Below are 23,693 nucleotides of genomic sequence, written 5' to 3'. Positions count from 1 at the left end.
CTAACGTTGTTTTGGGGACTAGTGTCATTTTAAACCTGTACAGGGAGGGAAGGAGACTCTGCACAAACACTTCATTGGTGGGAGGCAGTGCAGTGAAAGTAATATGTGTGGGTGCAATTGTTAAGGAATGCAAAGAAGTTAGCAACTGCCTGTGAGGTTTCCAGTTTTGTAAGTCTCTTACATGGGGTTAGGTATTATCTCAACACAATGGTTTTTTTTTTTGTTTGTTTGTTTTTTTTTTATGCTGTGAGACAATATAAAATATGTGCTAAATGCTTTTGTAACAGACACTGTTGATAAGTGCTGTAATCAGTTGGTCTTAAAGTTTTGATTTAAAAAAAACTACGTTCTGGTTTGTAAGATACAGACTACGGTTTACTCGAGAGGAGGGAGTGATGTAAGCTTGGAAAAATTATCATGGGGACATGCAGTAACAAAGACATGACGTTCCAATGTTTGCACTCCCCTTTGTACAATAATCCAATTTATATCACCTCCCCCCCCACATTGGATTGTGTCAGAAAGGCGCGTGTATAAATTCTTTTCCATCCTCCTTTGAAATGGTCTTTTGTTCTTTTGGTTTAGTCCAGAGCATGATACAGTCTGATAACTTTTTGCTTCTTCTACACTTAATCAGCATTCAAAGGATTAACAACTTTCTTAAAATGTCCTGCTTAATTACAGTTTTATCAAAGACCATTGTCTTCTCCAATAAAAGAGAATGCTTACAGTGGGTTTTAAGTCTTGAATGAGTGGTGCTTACGCACAGCTATGCAAATGAAGCTGAGCAGCCGTTTCAGTGCAAGGTAGAGTCCATTTCTCACTGGTTTCTCATGCCTGACTCCACGTACACATAATATCTTATGCACAGACAGCAGGCTCGCCTGCAGGCATCAAATAAATATAACTTTTAAACTATGTATTTGTTCCACATGTACTTTTACACAATGTATGTATTGAATATTCAAACTTATTCTGAATGGAATCTACTTTTGAAAAAAAATTAATAATAATAATTCCTTTAACCAGAGGTAGAGGAAGGGAATTCCTGTGAATCCTATGTTTTCTTGTATTCCTCTTTCATTCTAATGGATTCTGTTCTTGTTTTACAGGGGATACTACACAGAAGATGAGATCTGCTCAGCATCCTACTCCAGCAGAATTGGATGCTTATGCTAAGAAAGTTGCCAACAATCCCCTGACAATAAAAATATTTCCAAACAGCGTTAAAGTTCCCCAGCGGAAGCACATACGCCGCACCGTGAACGGACTTGATACATCAGGTCAGCGGTACAGTCCGTACCCATCACAAGTCAGCACAAAGACAGGACTCCTGGCCATTGCCAAGTCTACAGCTAAAGGTGTCTTGAAGGACTTTGACGGCACTCGTGCTCGCCTTTTGCCAGAGGCTATTATGAACCCCCCTTCTGCTCCATACGTTGCACCTAGCACTTTAAACCACCCTCAGGGGCTTTCTCGTCCCCAGCAAGCCCTGCAGCACGCTCAGGCCCTGCAACACGCTCAGAGCATGCAGCAACATCAACAGCAGCAGCAGCAACATCAACAGCAGCAGCAGCAACATCAACAGCAGCAGCAACAGCAGCAGCAGCAGCAGCAACAGCAACAGCAGCAGCAGCAACATCAACAGCAGCAGCAGCAACATCAACAGCAGCAGCAGCAGCAACATCAACAGCAGCAGCAGCAGCAGCAGACTTTGTCCCATTCTCAGAGCATGCAATCTGGCCTGCAGCTCTCACAAGGCCTGCAGCACCCTCAGACATTGCAGCACCTTCAGGGCATGCCACAGGGGATGCAGCACTCTCAGGGTCTGCAAAATACGCAGAGCATCCCCCAGCCCCCAACCTTGCAGCACCCACAGAGTGTTCAGCATTCACAAGGAGTGCAGCACACACAGAGCATACCACAGCCACAGGCTCTGCATCATACGCAGGGTCTTCCACAGACAATGCCGCGCCAGCAGAGCATGTCACAGACTCTGCAGCACCAACAGAGCCTTCCACAGGCAATGCAGCACTCTCAAAGCCTGTCTCAAGCTCTGCAGCACACACAGGGATTGCAGCATCCTCAGAACATGGGGCCACAGCATTCGCAAAGCATGCCGCAACAACCGACTTTACAACATGCCCCTGGTGTGACACACCAGACTATACCACACCCCACCAATAACCTCCTGCAGTCAGGTTTACATGGAGCTAGGAAGATGCCAGACGCAGATGCCCCTCCGAATGTGACAGTGTCTACCTCAACCATCCCCCTCTCTATGGCTGCCACTTTGCAGCAGAATAGACCACCAGACCTGGGAAGCATTGTGCACCAGATCAACCAATTCTGTCAGGCCAGGGCTGGTATAGGCACTACTTCGGTATGTGAGGGACAGATCGCCAACCCTAGCCCCATTAGTCGTAACCTGCTTATCAATGCAAGCACCAGGGTCTCAACTCACAGCATACCTATGCCTTCCTGTGTTGGATCATCTGTAGACCACGCTGCTGCTGCTGCTATTTCCTCTGCTGCCTCTGGAAATGTCCCTATGGTTAATATGAGCAGAGTGCCTACTTCATACCCTGGTGACATGAAAGCAATGGGATGGAACCAGCATCAGTTAGCTCATCTACAGCAGATGTGTGGAGAAACTGCTGCTGCTAAACACACTCAGAGAGAGATTGCTGCCCAGGGCTTTTCAGCCAAGCCGGCATCCTACCCACAAGAACTGTGCATGGGCCAGTCTTTTGGCTTGAAGCCCCCTATTGAAAAACCCACACCTTCCCCACCTGTGAATGGATTGCCGGGTTCCTTGCCATACACAAACGGGCACTATTTCCAGCCCATGTGGAATAACATTCTGCCTACTCCAAACAGCGACAGCTCTGGATCCCAGGACCTTGCCATGCCTTTCCACGGGGGCCAGGCAGCTGGTGCACCCTTGGATTGTGCTGGAGGGACTCACTATCGAGCCATGGGGGCCGGATCTTCCAGCCAGAGCAACATGATGCAGACGATGGATTACCTGAGCGGAGGGGAGTTCCAACAGTCATGCTTCAGAGATCAAAGCATGGCCCCACTTGCAAAGGTTCACAGACCCCAAATGAGCAGAGCCCCTGAATCAGCAGATAGTCGAAGTATTCATGTTCAGCATCCAGGGTATAGATAGGCTACAGTCACTTTTGCAACAAAGAGGGTTTTAGTCTTAAAATGATTAGCAAGGCTCTTGTATCCTCTTCAATTGGCTAACTTGTTGTGATCATTATATGCAAATGTAGCAACACCGTGCTGTAATACTTCAGAGTAGCTTAATGTAAGCTCCTTCATATTGTGTTTAATTTATATACAGTATATATTTTTTTTGTTTTCTTTAACCTTTTCAATGTCTGTAGTGGGTTTTCTGTCAATTCATTACTAGCCTCCCAACACTGAAAGGTTTCAACATGCTGCTTTTTATTATGGGAACACTAAAACCTCAAGTGGTGTTCTTTATTATTATTATTTTTTTTTTTTTTTTTTTATCTTCTTTCTTGCTGTCCATGTAGACTGTAAGAAATAGTCTTTGTTCGCATGATCAAGAAATGTAAAATGCCTGAGAACCAAATGGGTCCAGTATTCCTAAATAACATGGCCTGGGTTTGTCAGCATCCTTAACATTTTGTGCTGTTCTAGCCAGTTCTTTCGGTGGGATGTGGACTTAACCCACCTTGCTGTCAGTGTAGTCACACCGTGTTGAATTTTGATTAATCTTTTTATTCTAAATTTATTTATTTTTTTGCCCCTCCCTTGTATATGCAGACTATCACTGGATAGAAAAATTAGAGGCACTGTAGTAAGTCTGCAGACTTTTTTTTTTTTTTTGGCCCGGACAAGGTTATTCATAACCCTGTGGTTTTGAGTATTTTAATTTTGTAATTAAAAGGCCAAGACCCGTAAGCTTTACAAATTTTTATTTTTATTTTTTTTGTGTGCTTCCCCCTACTTGGTTGACAGCTTTTTGTTTTTGTGCTTGTACTAACAAACTCATGATTTCTTAAGGAATCAAATTGCCAACTAATTGCATTCAGTCTTAGTTTTTAACTGTACATAAATTGTCCTTACCCCTCAGGGGTTTTGTGCACTAAAGCAGTTTGGTTACCCTACTAAAGATATTTGGCTTTCCTTTTTTCCCCCTCTGGATATCTTACTGGCCTAGCTGCTGTAGTGCCTTAATCTAACGTAACACAGAGGGGTGTGCATTTACCCTTTCTGCAAGAATTTTCTTTTTTTTTTCTTCTTCTTCTTTAGAATATTTATTGAAATAAAGCTAGCAGGTGGACAGCAGCGTGTCTTTGTTTTTAATATATGTTCATGGGGTTAAAGGAAAGTGCATATTCTCTTAATTTATTAAGCACTACATCACATAGTTTAACTTTTTTTTTTTTAATATATGTTTTTTTTTTTTAGGGTGTGCACTAGAAAGTTACATAATCTACAAATAGTGAATCCTAAAAATGATGAAATAACACATTTACACGGTTTGCAGTTTGGTGTAGCTTCCCTACTCTGGCATGGTGTTTTGTTTTGTTCCTCCTTCCCACACACCCTCACCCCTGTTGCTAGTTACCTGAAAATTACTGGTTACCAAAGGCTGAACCCTCCATCTATTTTGTTTTTGTTAAGGGGCAGAGTTTTCCTCCAACCTGTAACACATTTTGCATCATTCCTCTTAATGGTCTACACAATAACATTTTAGAATTAAGCTGTTGAAGTGTTTGCACCTCCCGACTCCAATTTAGGGCCTGCGTGGTATATTAATGACGTCTTACAAATCACTAAATATTGTACAATGTGAAAATCTGATCTAAATGAGATCAAATAAAGGACTGCGTTTCATCCCAGTGTTTCCAACGCCACCTCTAAAAAAACATCAAACATAGAAGGGAGGTGTTTATAGTATAATTCAGTCTCCAATAAATTATGCAACTTTATTAGGTTCACTTTGATCTTTTATTTATTTTTTTTCCTGAAAAGCAACCACAGTTTGGTTTTAGTCTAAAGGGACACTCAATTCTGTATTAGAATGTTTTTTTTTTTTTTTGTTTGTTTGTTTTTTTAAATATGTAGTGTGTGTAAAGATGCTCACATTCCTGCTTTGGTACAAGCCCAGTATTTGTTGCCCAGTAAGCTTCTATAGAACCTCGGAGTTAAACTCCCAGGAGCGCCTTGTTCCCATAAAGCACTGCTTACGAGATAACACCATCTTGTTTTTGCAAAAAGATTGAGCGCAACTAAAACTCCCCAAAACTGTTTTGACGGTTTGTGTATTTAAAAAAAAAAGAGAGAGAGAGCGAGAGAGAAACTCTCAGCATAAACAATTGCAACATCCTCACATTGCACCTAATATGTAAATGCATTGTGTGCCGATTCAAGTCCAAAGGAAAAAAGGCTCTCCAGTAGCAATAAAATAGTTTTTTAAGTGTATTTTCATTTTAAAAGAAAATTACCTATTTTTGCTTGTGGGAAAACACCTTTTAACCCCTTAAGGACCAAACTTCTGGAATAAAAGGGAATCATGACATGTCACACATGTCATGTGTCCTTAAGGGGTTAAAGGAGCACTAGTGGAAACAAACTCGTTTTCCTGGCACTCTGTAGTCCTTAGGTCCCCTTCAGCCACTTACCTTTCTCCAGTGCCAGGCTCCCTCTGTGCTGGGGAACTCTCCTCCTCTTGCCGACGTCAGCATCGAATGATCATGCGCGGCAAGAGCCGAGCGCACATTCCAACCGCCCATAGGAAAACATTACTCAATGCTTTCCTATGGACGTTAGCGTCTTTTCACAATGAGAATCGTGGAAGCTGCTTCTAATGGCTGTCAGTGAGAGGCTGGATTAACCCTCTGAAACTGCTATGTTTTCAGCTGCAGGGTTAACATTAGAGGGACCTGGCACCCAGACCAAGTCATTGAGCTGAATTGGTCTGGGTGCCTATAGTGTTCCTTTAAATGTAACACAACATTTCTCAAAGTACGCACCAAGACTACCCTGTATTGCAGTATATCCATTTCATTGTTTGTTGTGCCCCTAAGCATAGTATATTTAGCACTTAAGGCCCCTTGATTATCATGTGTCCCAACCATATGGAATGTTATAACATGCCCATGGGTCAACAGTGGCACAATTAGAGGCTGTTCCACTTGTTCAGCTACATAGAAAACATTGGATCTGTCGCCAATCCGAAAAACACTACATACTTAGGAATATGTAACTACTTCCTCATTTTTGCCTACGTTTAGATCTGTTAATGTTGCTACAAACTAACCATCATTTTAGATCTAAAGGGTTGGGTGGAATTCCTTAAATTTCATTTAACTCCTACCCCTAAGGAATTAGAGGCAACAATACATACATTTTGAGAAGATGTAATCTATATTTTATGGCAATGTCAGTGTGTCAAGGAGAAAAAAAGTATCATGAAGTTTTCGTCCTCATCTGTTCAGCAAGATGCCTACTTAGCTTTATGGACTATGCACAAACATCTACTAAACTCTAGCCACTAAAAAAATAAAAAAAAAGTCTTAAAATATGCAGTTCCTATTTATTTTACAAAATTTAGAGAAAAAAAATTAGATTAGGACATGTTTGTTACTTTCTATAGCTTTAATAATTACAAGAAAAGCGTAATAAAGTAAACTTCACTCGTTAAATTCTTAATGATGTATGGCATGCCATTTGGTGGCCTCATTTTTGAATCGGATGTAATAAGAAATCCTACCTTGCGTCAAATGCCACAGTCCAAATGCAACATAAAATATCCAAACGCTTTGGAAAAATGTAAACTTATAATTTTGAGTTGAAAACTAAACCTTTATTCAATTCAAATTTTGCATTTTAGAATGCAATGATTCATGTTGTATTGATACAAACATTGCTAATCTCCCAGTTTATTAGACTTATCGTTCCATGACTGGACAAACAAAAAAAAAAGGTTAAAGTTAGGTTTCCAACTTGAATCCTCTTCTGGGCCCATCTTGAAACATGCATCTTGTAGACATTGGGGTGTATATGTTGTGCTTTCAAACCTATGGCCATTACTGGAATCAGAATAGAATGCAGAAATAACTATATTCCGATTCTCATGCACAAACTTATTTAACGATATACACAGTTGAAAGAAAGTGCCTTAAAGTGGACACAGCTAATCTACCATTGGCTTCCCCTTTCTGAAGCATTAACACCAATGCAATATTTTCAGGATAACCCCAACTGTTAAAGGATTATTGGCCATTTGGACCTGAAGAAAGACCAATACCAAAGAGCATTCTAGAGAGGTAACAGTTATGCATAGTTGAGCGGAAAAAGGTGTAAAATAATGTAAGTGGATATCACAAAACATGTTTTTTAATCCATGATTGTGCTCATATGATGCAGACACTACCTCGAAAATGCTACAGTGTCTGTGAGTGGAGCAATGGTGGTACAGTTGACTATACCATAAATTAGGTATACCCCTGGTCTGTGCAGAGAGCAGGGGAAGAAAGAAACAGTTACTTGAAAAGTACCATTTGATAGCCAGTCTGGTGTCTACCAGAAAAGCATTGAGTGCTGAGCAGTGATGTGAGAGAGGGTTTTTTTTTTAGGTGACACAATGATTTAGGAGCCTTTTCACCAAACTCACACTGAGTAGTGTGGAATGAAGACTGCCCACACTACAAACTATGGTGAAATGTGTGATTGTGCTTTGGGTACCACATTGAGGTGTATAAATAGACTGAAGTATAGAGCATTATGCAAGAGAACTGGACGTAGTCCACAAAGAGCTAGCACGGTCATTCCGAGAATAATAAAGGTGAATGTCCTACTGTGGTTTAGTGAAGTCTAGATCTCAATGTCTCCTTTGCTTATAGATCACCATTTTCCGATAGTGCTGCAAATCCACAAAGTATTTGAGGAAATATGAGCAGGTCAAATGGACCGAATTCATCTTCCACTGGCCCAAATTTTTATATTCACCCAAGCCGAAAAAGCTGTGACTGATTGCTCAAAAAAAATGTTAGTTCTTCCTAGGTCTGTGATAGACATGTGTTGAAATATTGAGAAAATTCTGAGCATTGATTATGGCTCTGTATACTTTTGCAAAGTGTGTTTAGCAGTGATCATTCCCTGCTGTTTCCAATTGCACTCTGTAATGGAGTATACATAGTAAATAGACTGTTGTAGTCACTGTTCCTTGAAAACAGGAGTGCAGTATAATTTATCAAGGTGCATAAGTGTTAGTCGTTGGTGCACAATAGAAAGCAAATGTTTCTGCTATGAATTCTTTTGTCGCCAACAGTCGGCCTTAAATCAGATTAAAGAAAATCTTGCTTGTGTGTGAATGAACTTTGTTTTATTTTGGAAGCATGAAGCAATTAGAATTCAGAAACAAAGTCTGATAAACCCTTCTGCTTAGTAACAGACTATTCAACATTTTTTTGATTTTAAAATGTAGGCAACCTCTGCAGCATGTCACTACAATGCCTAAATATGGGACCAAAGAAAAACCTCCTGTGCTTGAAGCATGTTAGAAATAAAGGAGTATGCTGAAGTACATTCTAAAAAGGTCTGAGACATTGGATTTAAAACACTATATCCTGTACGACACGTTGGCTACCTTTTTGGTGTTACAAAGTTTCCCACAGCTGGAATGCTAATGGGTTGTTTTACCTGTATTGAGCAAGAGCAGATTCCTCCTCTATGGAACAATGCAAACAATATGACTAATTATAAAAGTTAAAGAAAAGCTTTCTTGTGGGTGAAACAGTCGTGTAATAGTAGCTGGAAATGACTTCCAATTTTTATTTTCTACTAATATAAAACTGTGACTTTTCTAAAATTGTTAGATTGTATTGCAGTGCTGGATTTACGTCTTGACATCCCACAAGTTTAAAAATAAAAATAAAAATCCGTATCATATCTGTAGAATATGGGCAGACCGTGCAGCAGTCGAAAATGGAAAAGGGTTTTGACAACCGCTCACATCCATGTAAGCAGCACCCTAAATTGGTTCCCTAGCAAATGCCTAGAATGCCACCCCGACCAAAAAAAAGTGTTGTATATTAATACTCTTGTTGACTGCCAAACCAGTCAGAAGATATACTGCGACAAAATGGGGACTACTTTTTTTTTTCTCCCTACGGCTGACACTTCTAGGGCAGTGCTACCACAGTCTAGAATTGGCATTCTCCCTGTTATCACCAGACAGCTGCAGAATTATTACGGCATCTTTGGAGGATACTGCAGCCTTGCATGCACCAGGAGCATAAAGCGGATTGCCCCACCACCACAGACGATGCCACTATTGATGGTCTTTGCAAATTATGCAAAGTCCACAGACAGTGACAGTGCAATTTTAGGTAGCTTTAAAATACCAAGTAGAATTTTAGAAATTCATTCACTGCTGGAAAACTGGTGGCTTGGTGTGCATTTAATACCATGTTCTGTACAATCCTTAAAGGGACATCTCAACAGCCATGCATTTCATTGGTTTTTTTTTATTTGCCTTGTAGCTAGGCTATCATGTAAGTTGTTTTATATATCTGATTGTATATCAGTTATGGCACCTGGCAAAGGCAATTTTATGCATGGCTTCCTGGGCCGTAACTCCTAGGATTACCGGACGTTTAAATGCACATTGACGTGTTTTTTTGTTGCAAATGTGCCTTTAAGCATGTGGGTAAACTTGAACAGCTGCTGTTGACTGTACCACAATGTGTTTCTAACCAAATATGTAGGGACTACTGATATATATATATATTGCTTTATTTAAGGGGTATCAAGTTGTCAGACACTGTTTAAATCGGTGGCCGCTTGCTCTGGTATTCTGGATGTTTCATTTTCCATAATGCTTTTCTGGTCTCATGGATAAAGTCACTTCCTAGAACTAATTAATATTGTGTTTAACAAATGTGAAACATGTTGAATACCACACCACCTGAAATTGGATTCCACTATCTCCTCGTTTGTCTGGCATTATTACAGACTGTTTTTTTTTTTTTTCACCTACAGAGAAGAGCGAAAAAGGGAACTATGTTTCAAATGTTCCTCCTTTGCAATGCTTGACCTGGCTGTGCCTGGGCTGATCAGAATTTTGATTTCCTTGTTGAATATAAATGTAAGCGGGTCGAGCATCACATGAAATAGAAGTAAACACATGTTATAGATGATTTTCAATTTTATTTATTGAATGTTGTAATTTCATGGGAAATAGTCTTTGTTTTTTTTTTTTTTTTAATTGTTTTTTTTTTTAACAATTGTAGTCATCCCACAAGTATATTACTCTAATTACACTTGGTAGAACATCTAGTATGTCTAGGCTTGGTTGCTGGTCTAAATGTACATTTTTATTTTTTTTAATATATATATTATCCATTCGTTTATTGGATCTATCTTCCCAAATTTTCAAATAATCTGGCATTTTACTTGTTTTTTTTTTTTTTTATTGTATCTAATACTTTTTTTTGGGTTGTACATTTTCAGGTTGAATTCAACTCACAATGATGAGTGTTACTGAAGCCAGCTTATTTGTGAATTATTTTCTCAGGCTCGTACACAACTTTCTCGGTTATGAAAAATATGCTTTTATTTTTTATTAATTACTCTATTGGTGTGAAGCTGTCTAGCCCTAGTTATATTAAACACTGGTCTATCATTTTTAACCTAGCTTACCACCATATTTAAATGGTGGGTGTTTTTTTATTTCGGTTAAATTTCAAACACTACTTACATTTTCGTTTACATGGAAAAGCTATTTACTGAATTGTCACACAATTCCAAGCTCCTGGAAAGATAAATGAGCTTGAAGTACACTGTGAAGTGCTGCGTTGATAGAATCTGCCCCCAAGGGAACCAAAGGGTTGAGTTTGAATACTAGTGGGAAAAGGGGGTTAAAAAAAGAAATAAAAAAAGAAAGCTGCTAGGCTTTGTCAACTGTGAAAAATATTAGTGTGTGTGTATATGTAGGCTTTTTAAACAATGTTTTCCATATTATTCCAGTGCTTTTTCTTTCCATGGCCTACATTTTAATATCAAAATGTCAAACCTGATTTACAAAACCTGGAGATTTGTGTATCAAGAATAGCCAAGAGATAGAGCCTCTAGCTGTTGAACTCCCCCCTCATTTCTGATCTTTTCTTGCTGCAAGCTGCCAAAGACTTGTGGTTAATGTAGTTACAGAACATTTGGAGACCTGCTTCTTGTTTATATGGAGTCAATTGGGGTTTTTGGTTCTTTAAAATATAGCCAATTTTTTATTTAGAATTTTTCATGTTCATGTCCTTAAAACTGTTTAGCAGTACCTATGGTGGTAACTTGTATATGAAAGCCTTTAGCTTAAGGCTTGTATTTGACACTAGCCTTGACATATGGCTTGCCTAGTAGCATCACATTACATACTAGATGCTGAAACACCCTCCATTAAGGTTTCTTTGCATTGTAAATTAGACCACGTGAACACAGTTTGCCAGTGCTCTGTAACGGATCACCCCATTCTGAGAAGTTTTGTGTTAGACCTGTTACTACTCAAAAAAAACCACTTGAATATAATGATCACAACGAAGTTTGGAGTTGAAAGTTCTAAATGAAAATGTAATACTTTCTATGTACACTGGCTAAAAGTTAATGCTATACTACTGTAACTAAGTGTAATTTCTGTACGAATGTTGCTTGTTAGTGTGGGTTGAGTAGACCTGTATGAGTGAACCCACTGCCGTCACTGGCTGCGCCCTTCAACCTTCTGAAAAGACAAAGCCTTAAGTATTTGCCTCTTCTTAAGAGTCTTTCAATGCTTTTATTTTCCTTGTTTTATATTTGCAGACCTATCATTTTTATTCAGTTGTAATCCTCTAGTTGATTCCAGTACTTGCACGCATGGTAATAGATTCAAGCTACTCTCTCCTCTATGGACACTAAAAGTCCTCTATGGACCTTCACGTCAGACTTTTTGTTTTTAGAGCGTTGAAAGCAGCATCATAATCTGTCTTTTAAATTTAGGTGGAAAAAGAGAAATTGCTTCAATGACCTTGTTCTAATGGAGATACATTTTTGCTGCTTTAGACACCTAACACAATGTTAGCAGCTGCTATGTTAACATTCATAGATCATCATAGACGCTCTTATTGATCAAAATGAAGGTCTTGGGACCTGTGACAGATATAGAAACCATCTAAATTCTAGCATTGCTGCTTTCTTCTCTCTTTTTGATTGTATTATGTCCTTTAGGCTTCCACCATGGTTGATTAGAGCTAGCTGCAAATTCAGAGCCTGCCTTTTTAATGTCTTGAAACCTGAAGGTTCATCATAAAAATCAGCTGTGATTTGCAACTCATTTAACATTAATCAGTCGTCACAAAATTAGTGATATAAGAATAGTCACACACTTTTGCAATAAAGAGAAACTATGAAGGCCAGTCCTCAAAACCACTTCAAATTAAAAATAAATACAATTTTAAAGTTCAATTTTTATTTTTATTTTTAGCAAGTTTTAGAAAGCTTAAAACCTCCTTAAAGGAAATGTTCACAAGCTTTTGAAGTGGCGTCCCTGGTGGGTACAAAATGGGGGGTGGGGCGAGGCAAGATCTATATTAATCTGTGTCTCACTCAAAACTGAAAATAATTGGAGGGTTCTTTGTGGAGAATTGACTTGAGACTTGCAAATTGTAGGCCAAAACAGCAGAGCTTTTTTTTTGGGGGGGGGGGGGGGGTTGAGTTTTGTGTCCCTTTCTCCCCTCCCCAATTTCCTCCCACTGATTTTCTTTTAGAATCTTTTATATTTGTAATTTTCTTGACAATTCTCCACAACTCTGATATAGTGAAACTCTTCATTTGTTTTCTAAGATTTTAATTTCCATTTTTGCTTGAGAGATGCTAGTTTTGCAAAAAGCAATGTGGTTTCCTTTATTTAATTAGCCTGTTTAAATTGTGTTTTGTGTCTGCTTCCTCTGTGTCAGCGATCTGCTCTTTCGATTGGTCTCTGTCATGGAAGAGGGTGACAGCATGTATAGCACAGTTAGAACACTTTGGACTAAAACACATGCTGGCTGGTAATGCCTTATATTTAAAGAAAACACAAGAAATGTGAACACACCTATGTTCTGCCAAATCACATCAAGATCAAGGTCTAATTTATTTCCATTTTATTTCCTGTGTCATAAGTAGTCCCTAATTCTAGTGCTGGAAAACAGTTGAGACTGAGGCTTTTTCATGTCATGCAATATTTCCTGAACATGTTACCTCCTGGAAGCCACGGTTTCTTCCCACTTTCATTCCATCCTTTTGCCTGGGCCCTGACTTTTAAAGTGATATCCTGCTATGTTGGATCCTGTAAGCTGTATTTTACCATCCAAATACAATTTGCCTCCTCTAATAAAACATTGGATTCCTCGCCTCTCGTCTTGTTGGCGTGCTGCCGAGGTCAACTTGGTTTGTGGTGTGTGCATTTTATTTTGTGTTATAAATGGCTTCACAATGAAAAATATTTCTATATTCTGATTTTAGCACATTCTTTTGTACCTGATTTTTCAGTATTGTTCCCCACTGTGTAGCTCTCAGCTTTCGATAATCATGTATTCGGTTCACAATAACACACCGTACACAATAATTGTGGTTCAACTCTACATACAGGTTGTTTTTTTTTTTTGGTTTTTATTTCCCCATAATGCAAAATTAAAAACTTTGTAGCAAAATTAAATTTTTTTACTGATCATCTGGACCTATTAGTACAACTCTGTTTTTGACAGAAGAAAAAGCAATATTTAATAGTAGTATTTATGAATCCCAAAAGTAGGGTATCTCGGGCAAAACTGATTAAAGTTGTGACTTTCTTTAATAGTAATGTTTTGAATGGGTCACTAAAAAAAAAAAAATACATTGACTTTTACTAAACACTGCTTTCAAAGTAGGGACAAAGCATTCTGTTTCTTCTAAGCTTTTATGCAGTGTGAGTGACAATATAGCAAGTACTTAAAAGGAAACTCCTGGCTGTATTGTCATCAGTGAAGGAACTAAAGATTCTATATGTCTTAGGTAGGCATATGGTCCTCATGAAAACTAATACCTTGTCACAGCACAAAACACAAAAGGGTAAGATTGTCCATTCACTGCTGGAAATATATCTAAAAACTTCCAATACAATTTTCTGGCGTTCATTAAAAACTTAATAAATGTTATGGAAATAAATATTTCAGATTTTATTTATTGTGGAGTCAGTCTGAAGCAATTTTGGGTTATCGGAGTTGGTAAGCTGACTGTCCAAAATTAGAGGTCTCATAGGTTTAGGCCTCTATTCACCCGATCGTGGACCCTCTCTAATGATGTGCAACTTTTGCGCCTGGGTTAGCTATCCTGTTATTTTATTATACAATAATAATATGGTCTTCGTGCAAACGTAAACAAATTTAAACAGGCTTCATTATCCTGCAAGAGATGATGTCTTAAGGCTTCCGTTTTGGCTCAATTTTATGCAGATCAGCCACAAGATTAAAACCACTGGCCATAATATTGATTATATTGTTACAATGCTATCTGTCAAGGGATGGCATATATCAGAAAGTCATCTGTTGTAACCCATGGAAATGGGCAAGCGAAAACATATGAGTGACTTTGACAAGGGCCAAATAGTAATGGCTAGATGATTGGGTCAGAGCATCTCCAAATCGGCAAGTGTTGTGGGATTTTCCTGGTATGCAGTGGTTAGTACCTACCAAAAGTGGTTCAAGGAAGGACAAGTGGGGGGAGGAGAAACAATGAGGACACATTCTTCCCACATAAAGGGCTTCAGCAAGTGTTTGTAGTGTTCCTTTAAAAGAAGGTTCCCGTCCGAAGCATTGGATTCGTCTGTAGATAAACCGTGTTAATGGTGCTTTGGTGGTACAGAGCAATTTTGAGAAGATGATCAATGTGCTGAATTAGGGTTGTTATTGTTAGTTTTACAATCATTTCAACAGTGTTCCTTAAAAATTACATTCATCATTTTTTTTTAACCAAGAAGCAAACCCATTTAAAAGAACAAAACAAAAACCTTTAAATTTAATGTATAAAGCAAGAAAACCAACAGAGTTTATAGTTTAAAAACCTTTATTACATAATTTTCAGATTGCATTATTAGGCACATCTCTCAGCTTGGGTAGTGACACCCACATTCCTAGGGATACTACAGTGTCCCATCTGGAGTGGGTGTGGGAAGCATAGCTCATAGCAACCTGCTCTTTTACTGCAGATTAAAAAAAACTCAAAGTAATCTATGACCCTTGATGCTTAGAAGGGATCCTCCAATTATAATCTTGATTTTTTTTTACAGCAATTCCAGTAGAATTTAATGGTGATTTAAGATTAAATAATTTGAAAAGTTGTTCGAACTGTATTGAAACATTTGGAAAGCTTATTAAATTGAGGCCTACATTTGTTAGACCTGTGTAGCCTTTTCGGTGGTAATACATAATTTTTTTTTGACATGAGATTAAATATTTGAGTTCACTACTAGGAAATACCCTTCACCAATGAAATGGGTAGATTTCATGCTTGGGAAAAAAAAAAAAAAAGGTTATTTACTCACTTTGTCTGCCAATTTATTTATTGATATATATATATATATATATATATATATATATATATATAAAACAAGATCCAACCTCTGGCACTCAACCTCCAATAGTAGTAATCCACAGACACATACCCGGGTGCATCCCAGCAGACATGTAAAAGAATTGAAGACAGGAGCACTCTCTGGGATTTTTCAAATTTGTATTAATAAGTAATCACCACCTCTACATCAACGTTTCGACCCTTCTGGGCCTTTATCAAGACTTGATAAAGGCCCAGAAGGGTCGAAACGTTGATGTAGAGGTGGTGATTACTTATTAATACAAATTTGAAAAATCCCAGAGAGTGCTCCTGTCTTCAATTCTTTTATTTATATATATATATATATATATATATATATATATATATATATATATATATATATATATATATCTCTAAACACAAATACACACACCAGTCAAGCCATAAAAACGTGCCAATTGCTCTCACTACTGCAAGGGATTCTGGGTAGGTGTATGCAAATGAGCTCAACAAAGAACCACATTTTTCCAGCTTTGAAACACAACTCAGGAAGAGGAGCAAAGCCCGTGAACCACTCATGGACAGCTGTTTCGTTAATGCAACTCATCAGCATGCGGCTGGTTACTGGCTTGCCATGGAGGCTTGGCGTTACTCGTAAAGTACGTACCAGCACAGTTGTGGTGGGGGGAAAAGTGTGGCTGGAAACCCCTTCCACCTGAAGTAAGTGGATTGTTAATGCATAAGACTTTTTCCCAAAGAAATCTCACTTTAACAGTGCTCTCTCTGCAAGGGATTCTGAATAGGTGTATGTAAATGAGCTCAGCGAAGAACCACACTGTTGGTATGTACTTTACAAGTAATTCCAAGCCTCCATAGCAATCCAGTAACCAACCTCATGCTAATGATTTGCATTAACAATGAAACAGCTGTTCATAAGGGGTTCACTGGCTTTGCTCCTCTTCCTGAATTGTGTTTCAAAGCTATTGTATACAGCAGACACATACTCCAAGGAATCCATGTATAAAGTGGAATCATGAGGCAAAAATGTGTTTTTTTTTTTAGCTCATTAGCATACACCTACCCAGAATCCCCTGCAGCCGTGAGAGCACTGTTAAAGTGAGATTTCTGTGAGAAAAGGAAGTCTTATGGCTTGAGTGTTTTTTTTTTTATTTGTGTTTTGCAATGTATTTACTACACACTTCAGGTGGAAGAGGTTTGCATCCACATTTTTTTTTTCCTCACCTCCACTTTCTTGGGGTGTGTCTGTGTGTGTGTATATATATCCATATCCTCCTAGTTTATGTTTTCGCATTCCCCTATTTTTTCAGAATATTTGATTTCTTGTTATGTATCCTTTCCAGAATGCAAATATATTTTATGTATGTATGGCTTCCTCTTGTTAATTGCACAGGTCAAAGCTGTATCAGTGCAAACAATGTTTCTTTTATAACCACTTCTCACTTAGTCAATTAATTTTTTGCTACCAAAACTTGCAGACGAGAAAAAATAAAAATTGATTGCTCTTGCCCTGGTAACAGCCATTAAACCCAGCACACAAATATGCAAAGTGTGAAAATGTATAAACAAGCAACACATTCCAAATAACTTTCTTGCAAAGCAATTAGGTTTTAATAAGCACACAAAGCACTTGTTTTATTTTGCAGGCTATGGTAACCAAATGATGTACAAGTTATGCAGGCATTTCGATGAAGAGTTATTCTTACAATAGCCTCTTTCTATACTGTTTCTTTGATGGTCTATGTGAATTGTCCTCACTGCGGAGCTATTTTTCCTTTTATTTTGGCTGAGCCACATGGGAGCTGTAATCCACAAACACGTGTTGTCAAGGATAGTCGTCACTGGGATAGACCATTTAGTCACATGGAACGAAGAAACCGTTTTAAAAATGTATTCCTCTTTGGATATAAGGAGTTAAACTTGAGTTCCCTCGCTTCACTGGTGCACTAGTTTTATGTGATCATTATTGGACAGAAAGGTTAAGAGGTGCTCAAAGACACATCTGACATTTGAAGAGTATTTCTCATAAAGGAAAATAAAATAATTGGCAAGAAGTCTTCACATGCTAAGTTGGCAACTAGGAAACAAATACTTGCATAAGTTGGCTTCTATAAAGTTTACATATATGAATTCTTAAATTATTATTTTTTTCACACTAGTTATCGACACCTGTAGAACTGTTCATTATTATTGTGGATGCTTTGGTTACCATTGTACCAAGAATAAGAATCCTTACTTTTTATACAATTGTAGTTACTGGCATAGTTCTTTTTTATTTATCATGTGGTCTAATCCAGCAGTTGAGCTTCTTAAAAACAAACAACAACAAAAACCCGTGAATTCATCTTCCAAAATACAATTCTAGTCTTGACTGCATTGATCAATAGAGAAACGATGGTTGCACTCAATCATAAAAATCACAAGGTGCTGACTGAGTGTGGGTCAGCACACCCCATAGAACATGTATCAAAGAAAAAAAATAAATCTTAGGCACTCACTGTGATAAGTTAATCAGCTTTAATGGACATTCCTGACACATTGACTAATGACATTAGCAAAAGAAGTACACTATATGTGCTTAAATAAACTCCCATTTCTTTATGCATGAAAAATTTAACTATTTCAGTTTTTACCACAGGGCATTTTCCTAGGGGGGTGGCAAAAAACGCTGCCTCAAATGCCTTGTTTGCCTCGTGCCCTGGGAAAGCCAAGAGCTGTCCGGCCAGCCAGCCATCTTAGGGACCCCCGAAGTGTTAAACTACTAATATTCTAGCTGGGCAGCGAGGAAACACTGTCCTCCTCTCTTATTGCTCCCTTGTGCGCCTTTCTGTGATGCTGGGAGACGGAATATGAAGTCACTCCAGCCCCAGTATCACTAAGCTGAGCGTGAGGGAGCAGAGCAGGAGAAGCTCAGTTCCCTCGTCACCTTCATTGAGGGTCAGCCCCAGCAGAGCCAGACCAGTTAGAAAGAGCCCACCCAGCAGCTGTCATGGACAGCAGCCACTCCAGCTCTCCCAAAGGTAGGGAGGATGGGTGGATTTAAATAATAAAAAAATAATAATTGAGTGTCTTTGTCAGTGAGTGTGTGTTTGTGAGTAAGTGCATGTAGCTGTTAGTGTGTCTGAGAGTAAGTGAGTGAATGTGTGTCAGTGTATGTGTATCTGAGAGTGTGCATGTGAAAGTGTGTGTGTCAATGACTGTGTATCTGTCAGTGAGTGTATCAATAAGGGCATGTGTCTGTCCGTCAAAAAAGTGGCCCTGACATAAATTGGTAGGACAAATTTAGATTAGGGGGTGCCCGAATTTAGTCGTGCCTAGGGCAGCACAATTCCAAACTACACCACTGACTGTCAGCGTATTTCATTTATAGAATAGAGTTTGCAGAAATGAGAAGCACTGCTTACGCTACTTCAGGGCATACTTGGAAACTTGAGTAGTCTGAATGCACCTTTCACATTATTATTATTACCAATTAATTATACATGATGATGATTGTCAACCTGTACACATGTTTGACTTGTCAACCAGGGAGAGGTTGGCTTTTAGCACCAGATACATTTGCAAATCATTGTGTTCATAAGTATCTGTGTGACCTCCATCAGAGGTTTAGTGATCTAGTTTAGTTTTACACACCTGTCTCTATGGCCCTGTACTGCAGACAGTAGCACAATCTAACGCAACCTAATCTCCTGGCTAAAGTGAATTTCCTTAGCTGTTCAATGTCTTTTTCACTACTATGTGCAGGAATTCTGTTGGAACTGCTTCTAGGTGATCACCACACCTCGACTGCCATCTGCTTTCCTAATTCTGCTAAATTTAAAATTGGTTGTTCCATCACAACAACTTTATAATGCCGCTAGATAAATTCCAGCACAGTGCTATTAAAGCAGCTCTCCACATTCTTATCTGACGGTTACATTTGAGTCGTCTTGATTAAGGAATTAATTAGTTTGCTTCAGCATTCTTACTTCATCACTGGATATCTTAAGGCTTTGTTCAGCAGTGAAAAATGAGATTTACTATTTACAACATATTGAACTGATCGCCCCTTACTCCTTAACCCCTTAAGGACCAAACTTCTGGAATAAAAGGGAATCATGACATGTCACACATGTCATGTGTCCTTAAGGGGTTAATGTACCATACAAGTAAATCTGTCAGTAACCACTGTAGGTTGTATAGTGCATTTAACTCAATTTTGCTGCAAAGAGAAACTGCCCAAAATAATTATATTCAGCCTAAATCAAGAATAAAAATAAAAATCACAATTAATCTAGTTTTATTTGCTGAATTGCCACAACAAAGATTATACCAGCAGGTCACAACCATACTGAGACATAAGGTAGATAAGAGGTTTATTGAATAGTCAAGACATGCACTCCTACTTGCTGACCCATTTCAGCTTAAAACAAACTTGCTATAATTTGGGTTTTGGGAGATTTCCATATTTTAGGAGTACACACAATAACTCCAGTACTTTTTTTTTTTTTTTTTTTAAATCAAGATAAGTCCCCGGTCATTGTTGTGCAGAATTCATGTTAATGTCCGTGGATAATGACATTCTTTACACCTTGCTAGATGTATATGCACCATATAAAGGTCCATTGTATTTTCTGACATAAGTGATTAAGTGAATTCAATTGGCACAGTAGGCAACATAATTACTACAGCTCCATGGAGTTAAAGTTTGACTTGTTATCTAGGGTCTGTTGGGTGCCATTCCCCGCCCCTGTTACAGTTTCCAGAGAGCCAGAAGTGCGTGAGCAAGCTGTAGTAATTATGGTGCTTGGAATATGCCGATTTAAATTTCAGTACGCCTAAGCACACCTGATGCATTCCTGTTAATATATGTATACATTTAAACATTATCTTTCTTGTTTAAGATGAGTTCTGGTGTTGATTAGAGTTTAGATTGTTAGATATGTGGTCTGGACTGTTAGCATGATGCTCAGTTTGATCAGTTCATCTATGGATTTATTGCTTTATTGCAATAAAGAAGAACCACAAGAGCAGTCACAGGGTGCATGGCATGAACAAGCGTGCTAAACTCCATACCGTAAAGGAGTGCCCTGACGCATTTTAAGTACTCAAACCATTTTAGAATAGTATGATTTCTTACCAGGGGTCCATCTCGCTGTCTTCACTACTGCGGTTGAATTCAAGCCAGAAGCTCTATGTGGGGCTAAAATGTGCAGGGCTTAGTACTCTGGCTGAGAGTGATCAGCTAATTATCTTGTCCAATGAGTGCAGGGCTAGTCTCAGGAGAACGAACTGATGTTCAGGAGCTTTTGGCTCCTCATTGTTGGTACTGGAGGTAGGGAGCAGTGCCGAGTGGACTCCAGGAGAAAAGCCAAAACGTTCTAAAATTATCGGTCTATACTTATCATAGGAGGGCAAGGGCACTCCTGGCACCATAACCACTACAGCTTGCTGTAATGCTTACGGTGCTTGGAGTGTTCATTTAACTACATCTATTTGGGGACGGAGGGGGGGTGGACGCAAGCCAAGAATACAATAACCACGGAGAACACAAGAATGTTTGTTTGTAGATTTACCGGTATTTTTGGTTTTCTTTAGGTATTGTATAAGTGTAGCAGGTACAATTTAGTTTTTTTGTTTGTTTGTTTCAATACTAAATTTCTGTAAATTGTTTTTCACTTGTTCTCTATTATTCCCAACATGTTAACGATCTTAAAACACTTTTTTTTTTTATGTATTTATTTATTTATTAGCTGGAATGAATTTGTGGTTGCTTGCACTTCCACTTTCCCTGAATAGAGAAAGCATCTACTAATGTAAGCCGTATTGTGAGATCTATATTTATTGAACTTTTGACTATATGCCCTAGGGTCTTTAGAGGAGATTAGTGTTTTAATGTGTTTGCAGCTTGTGATGACCTTGTTACATAATTACATCTATTAACATAATTTAACTCATCCTGCAGAGGGGGCGAGCAGTGAACGCTAGGGAAAAGCGCTATTTTAGGATGTGTATTTTTAATAGGACACTATAATCACTACACCTTAAACGGACTCTATAGGCACCCAGACCATGTCAGCTCATTAGTGGCCTGAGTGCACTGTCCCAGGTCCCTTAACCTTGCAACGGTAATTATTGCAGTTTATTAAAACCTTTTGAGGGTTAACTCTGCTTCTAGGCAATGTCTACCACACAGCCACTACAAGGACTTCCGTGTCGTTAGGCGACATTCGTGAGGACATCCAGCGTCATGTAAAATCCTATATCATACATGCTTTCCAATGGGGACAGTTCTAATGACCATTCAATGGGGGAAGTTCTAAGACCATTGCGGGGAAGGAACGGAGATGGAAAATGAACGAGCACTGAGGGACATCAGCTCTGGAATCAGGTAAGTCAAAAAAGTGGTATTTAACCCCTTCTGCACCAAGAGATAGGGAGGCACTAAATGGTTCACACTATGGTGCCCCCTTTTTTTTTTTTTTTTAAAGAATCGCCAGGATAAGGCAATAGTCCAATATTTTTACACCAGCCAATATTACCAGGCGTATTCAGTGTGATACTAAAAAAAAAAAAAACATTCACAGACAAGGTGTTTCAAACCACTTGAAATCAGTTTAGAAGAATCCAACGGATATTTTATTAAAGGGTATACATGTACTCCAAACTACATTGATTATTGTTTGAGCTTACCGCATAATTATTGCAATCTAATCATTCCACGATTTGCAGGAATATCTCTAGTACACCAATGAGTTTCAAGCCACAACAAGGTCTGTTGTAACTTCCTGCAGTTACAGTGGACTGTACATTTGCATTTGTTTTTTCATCCCTTGTCTAGAATCCTGTTGGCTATTATTTTCATTTTGTATGTGAGAACAAGGGCCGATTTTATATCTACCTCTCCCCCCACAGAGCATTGGGTTTTACAGACACAATGTCTAATTTCCAGTACAACCAGAGGTATACCTTCCCAATCAGGTTATCTGTTTTGTTACATGACTGATCATAATTTAATTTTGTGAGACAGTCTAAATTTGTGCAATACTCTCAGCACGTACCATTTGTTTCAATAGAAGAACTACTAATATTGAAACCCCTTCTGGCGATGTAAAGGGTTAAAAAAAATAATCTTTTACTTACCGGATTCCTCTGACATGAGCCTATAAGTGGAACCTAATGCCGCACTCATAAGGCTTTCCTATGGGTTTTTTTTTAAGCACGCTGGATGATGTCCTGCAATGCGTGAGGACGTTCGCCATCGTTTAACAGAGTTGAACTCTGTGAAACTGCAGGAAGTGTCACTAGTGGCTGTCTGGTATTTCTCTAACACTGGATGTACTCCTGCATGAAGACGTCCGGCGTTGTTTCACTAGAGAAACTGCTTACATTGCAGTACTAAGGGGCTAAGAGGGACAGCGACAGTGCACCCATACCACTTCAATGAGATGAAGTGGTCTGGGTGCATTTTGTGTCATTTTAACCCCTTAAGGACCAAACTTCTGGAATAAACGGGAATCATGACATGTCACACATGTCATGTGTCCTTAAGGGGTTAAAGGTTCTCTTTACTGTATCTCAGCTGTTGGCAAGAGGTAGTAAAAGAAAAATGTTGGTTTTCTGTTGCAGCCTATTTGTGTAGACACAAAATCTGAAATGTGCATTCAAACCTACACTAAGTATTACATGTAAGGTTGCTTACCTTTTCTTATGAAGTAAGAAACTGTGCAACTAGCAGCACTAAAGTCTGTGACTGGACATTTTAAACCATTGTGCCTTGTATTACAACGTATGAGTCTGTCACTTTTTTAGTACATTATACATTATGTGAGGCCGATTTTTATTTCTTGAAAGCCGCTGCCACCTAGTGTCTGTTTGTAACTGTTCCAAGAATAGAAATGTTTTTTTTAAAAAAAATCTGCATGCAAGGGATTAATAACTTCATTCCTAGATGGATGTTACATTGGCCATATCCTGCCATATCATTATCGAGCTAAAATTAGCTTTGAGGTCAAAAGTATGCTGTAATTCAGAAACTTCTTGTGCCAAGGTAAGTCCTCATCTACGTTGGACTGGGAATACAAAGACCACAACTTGAAATGTTTCGATTGTGTCTT

General features: G+C 38.7%; 1 protein-coding gene across 2 annotated transcripts in view; it reads left to right on the top strand.

The window, feature by feature from the left end:
• FAM222B (family with sequence similarity 222 member B) overlaps positions 1-3,976 on the top strand; it is a 61,433-nt gene extending 57,457 nt beyond the window's left edge. For both annotated transcript variants that reach the window (XM_063449970.1, XM_063449969.1), the window contains exon 3: positions 1,113-3,976. In XM_063449970.1, the coding sequence (XP_063306040.1) occupies positions 1,113-3,172 (2,060 nt within the window). In that variant the 3' untranslated portion in view covers positions 3,173-3,976. The remainder of the gene's footprint in view (positions 1-1,112) is intronic.
• The last annotated feature ends 19,717 nt before the right edge of the window (positions 3,977-23,693 follow it).

This window comes from Pelobates fuscus, chromosome 1 (assembly GCF_036172605.1).
Source record: "Pelobates fuscus isolate aPelFus1 chromosome 1, aPelFus1.pri, whole genome shotgun sequence".
In the NCBI taxonomy this organism is placed as follows: Eukaryota; Metazoa; Chordata; class Amphibia; order Anura; family Pelobatidae; genus Pelobates; species Pelobates fuscus.
This window is presented reverse-complemented; position numbering and strand designations above follow the sequence as displayed.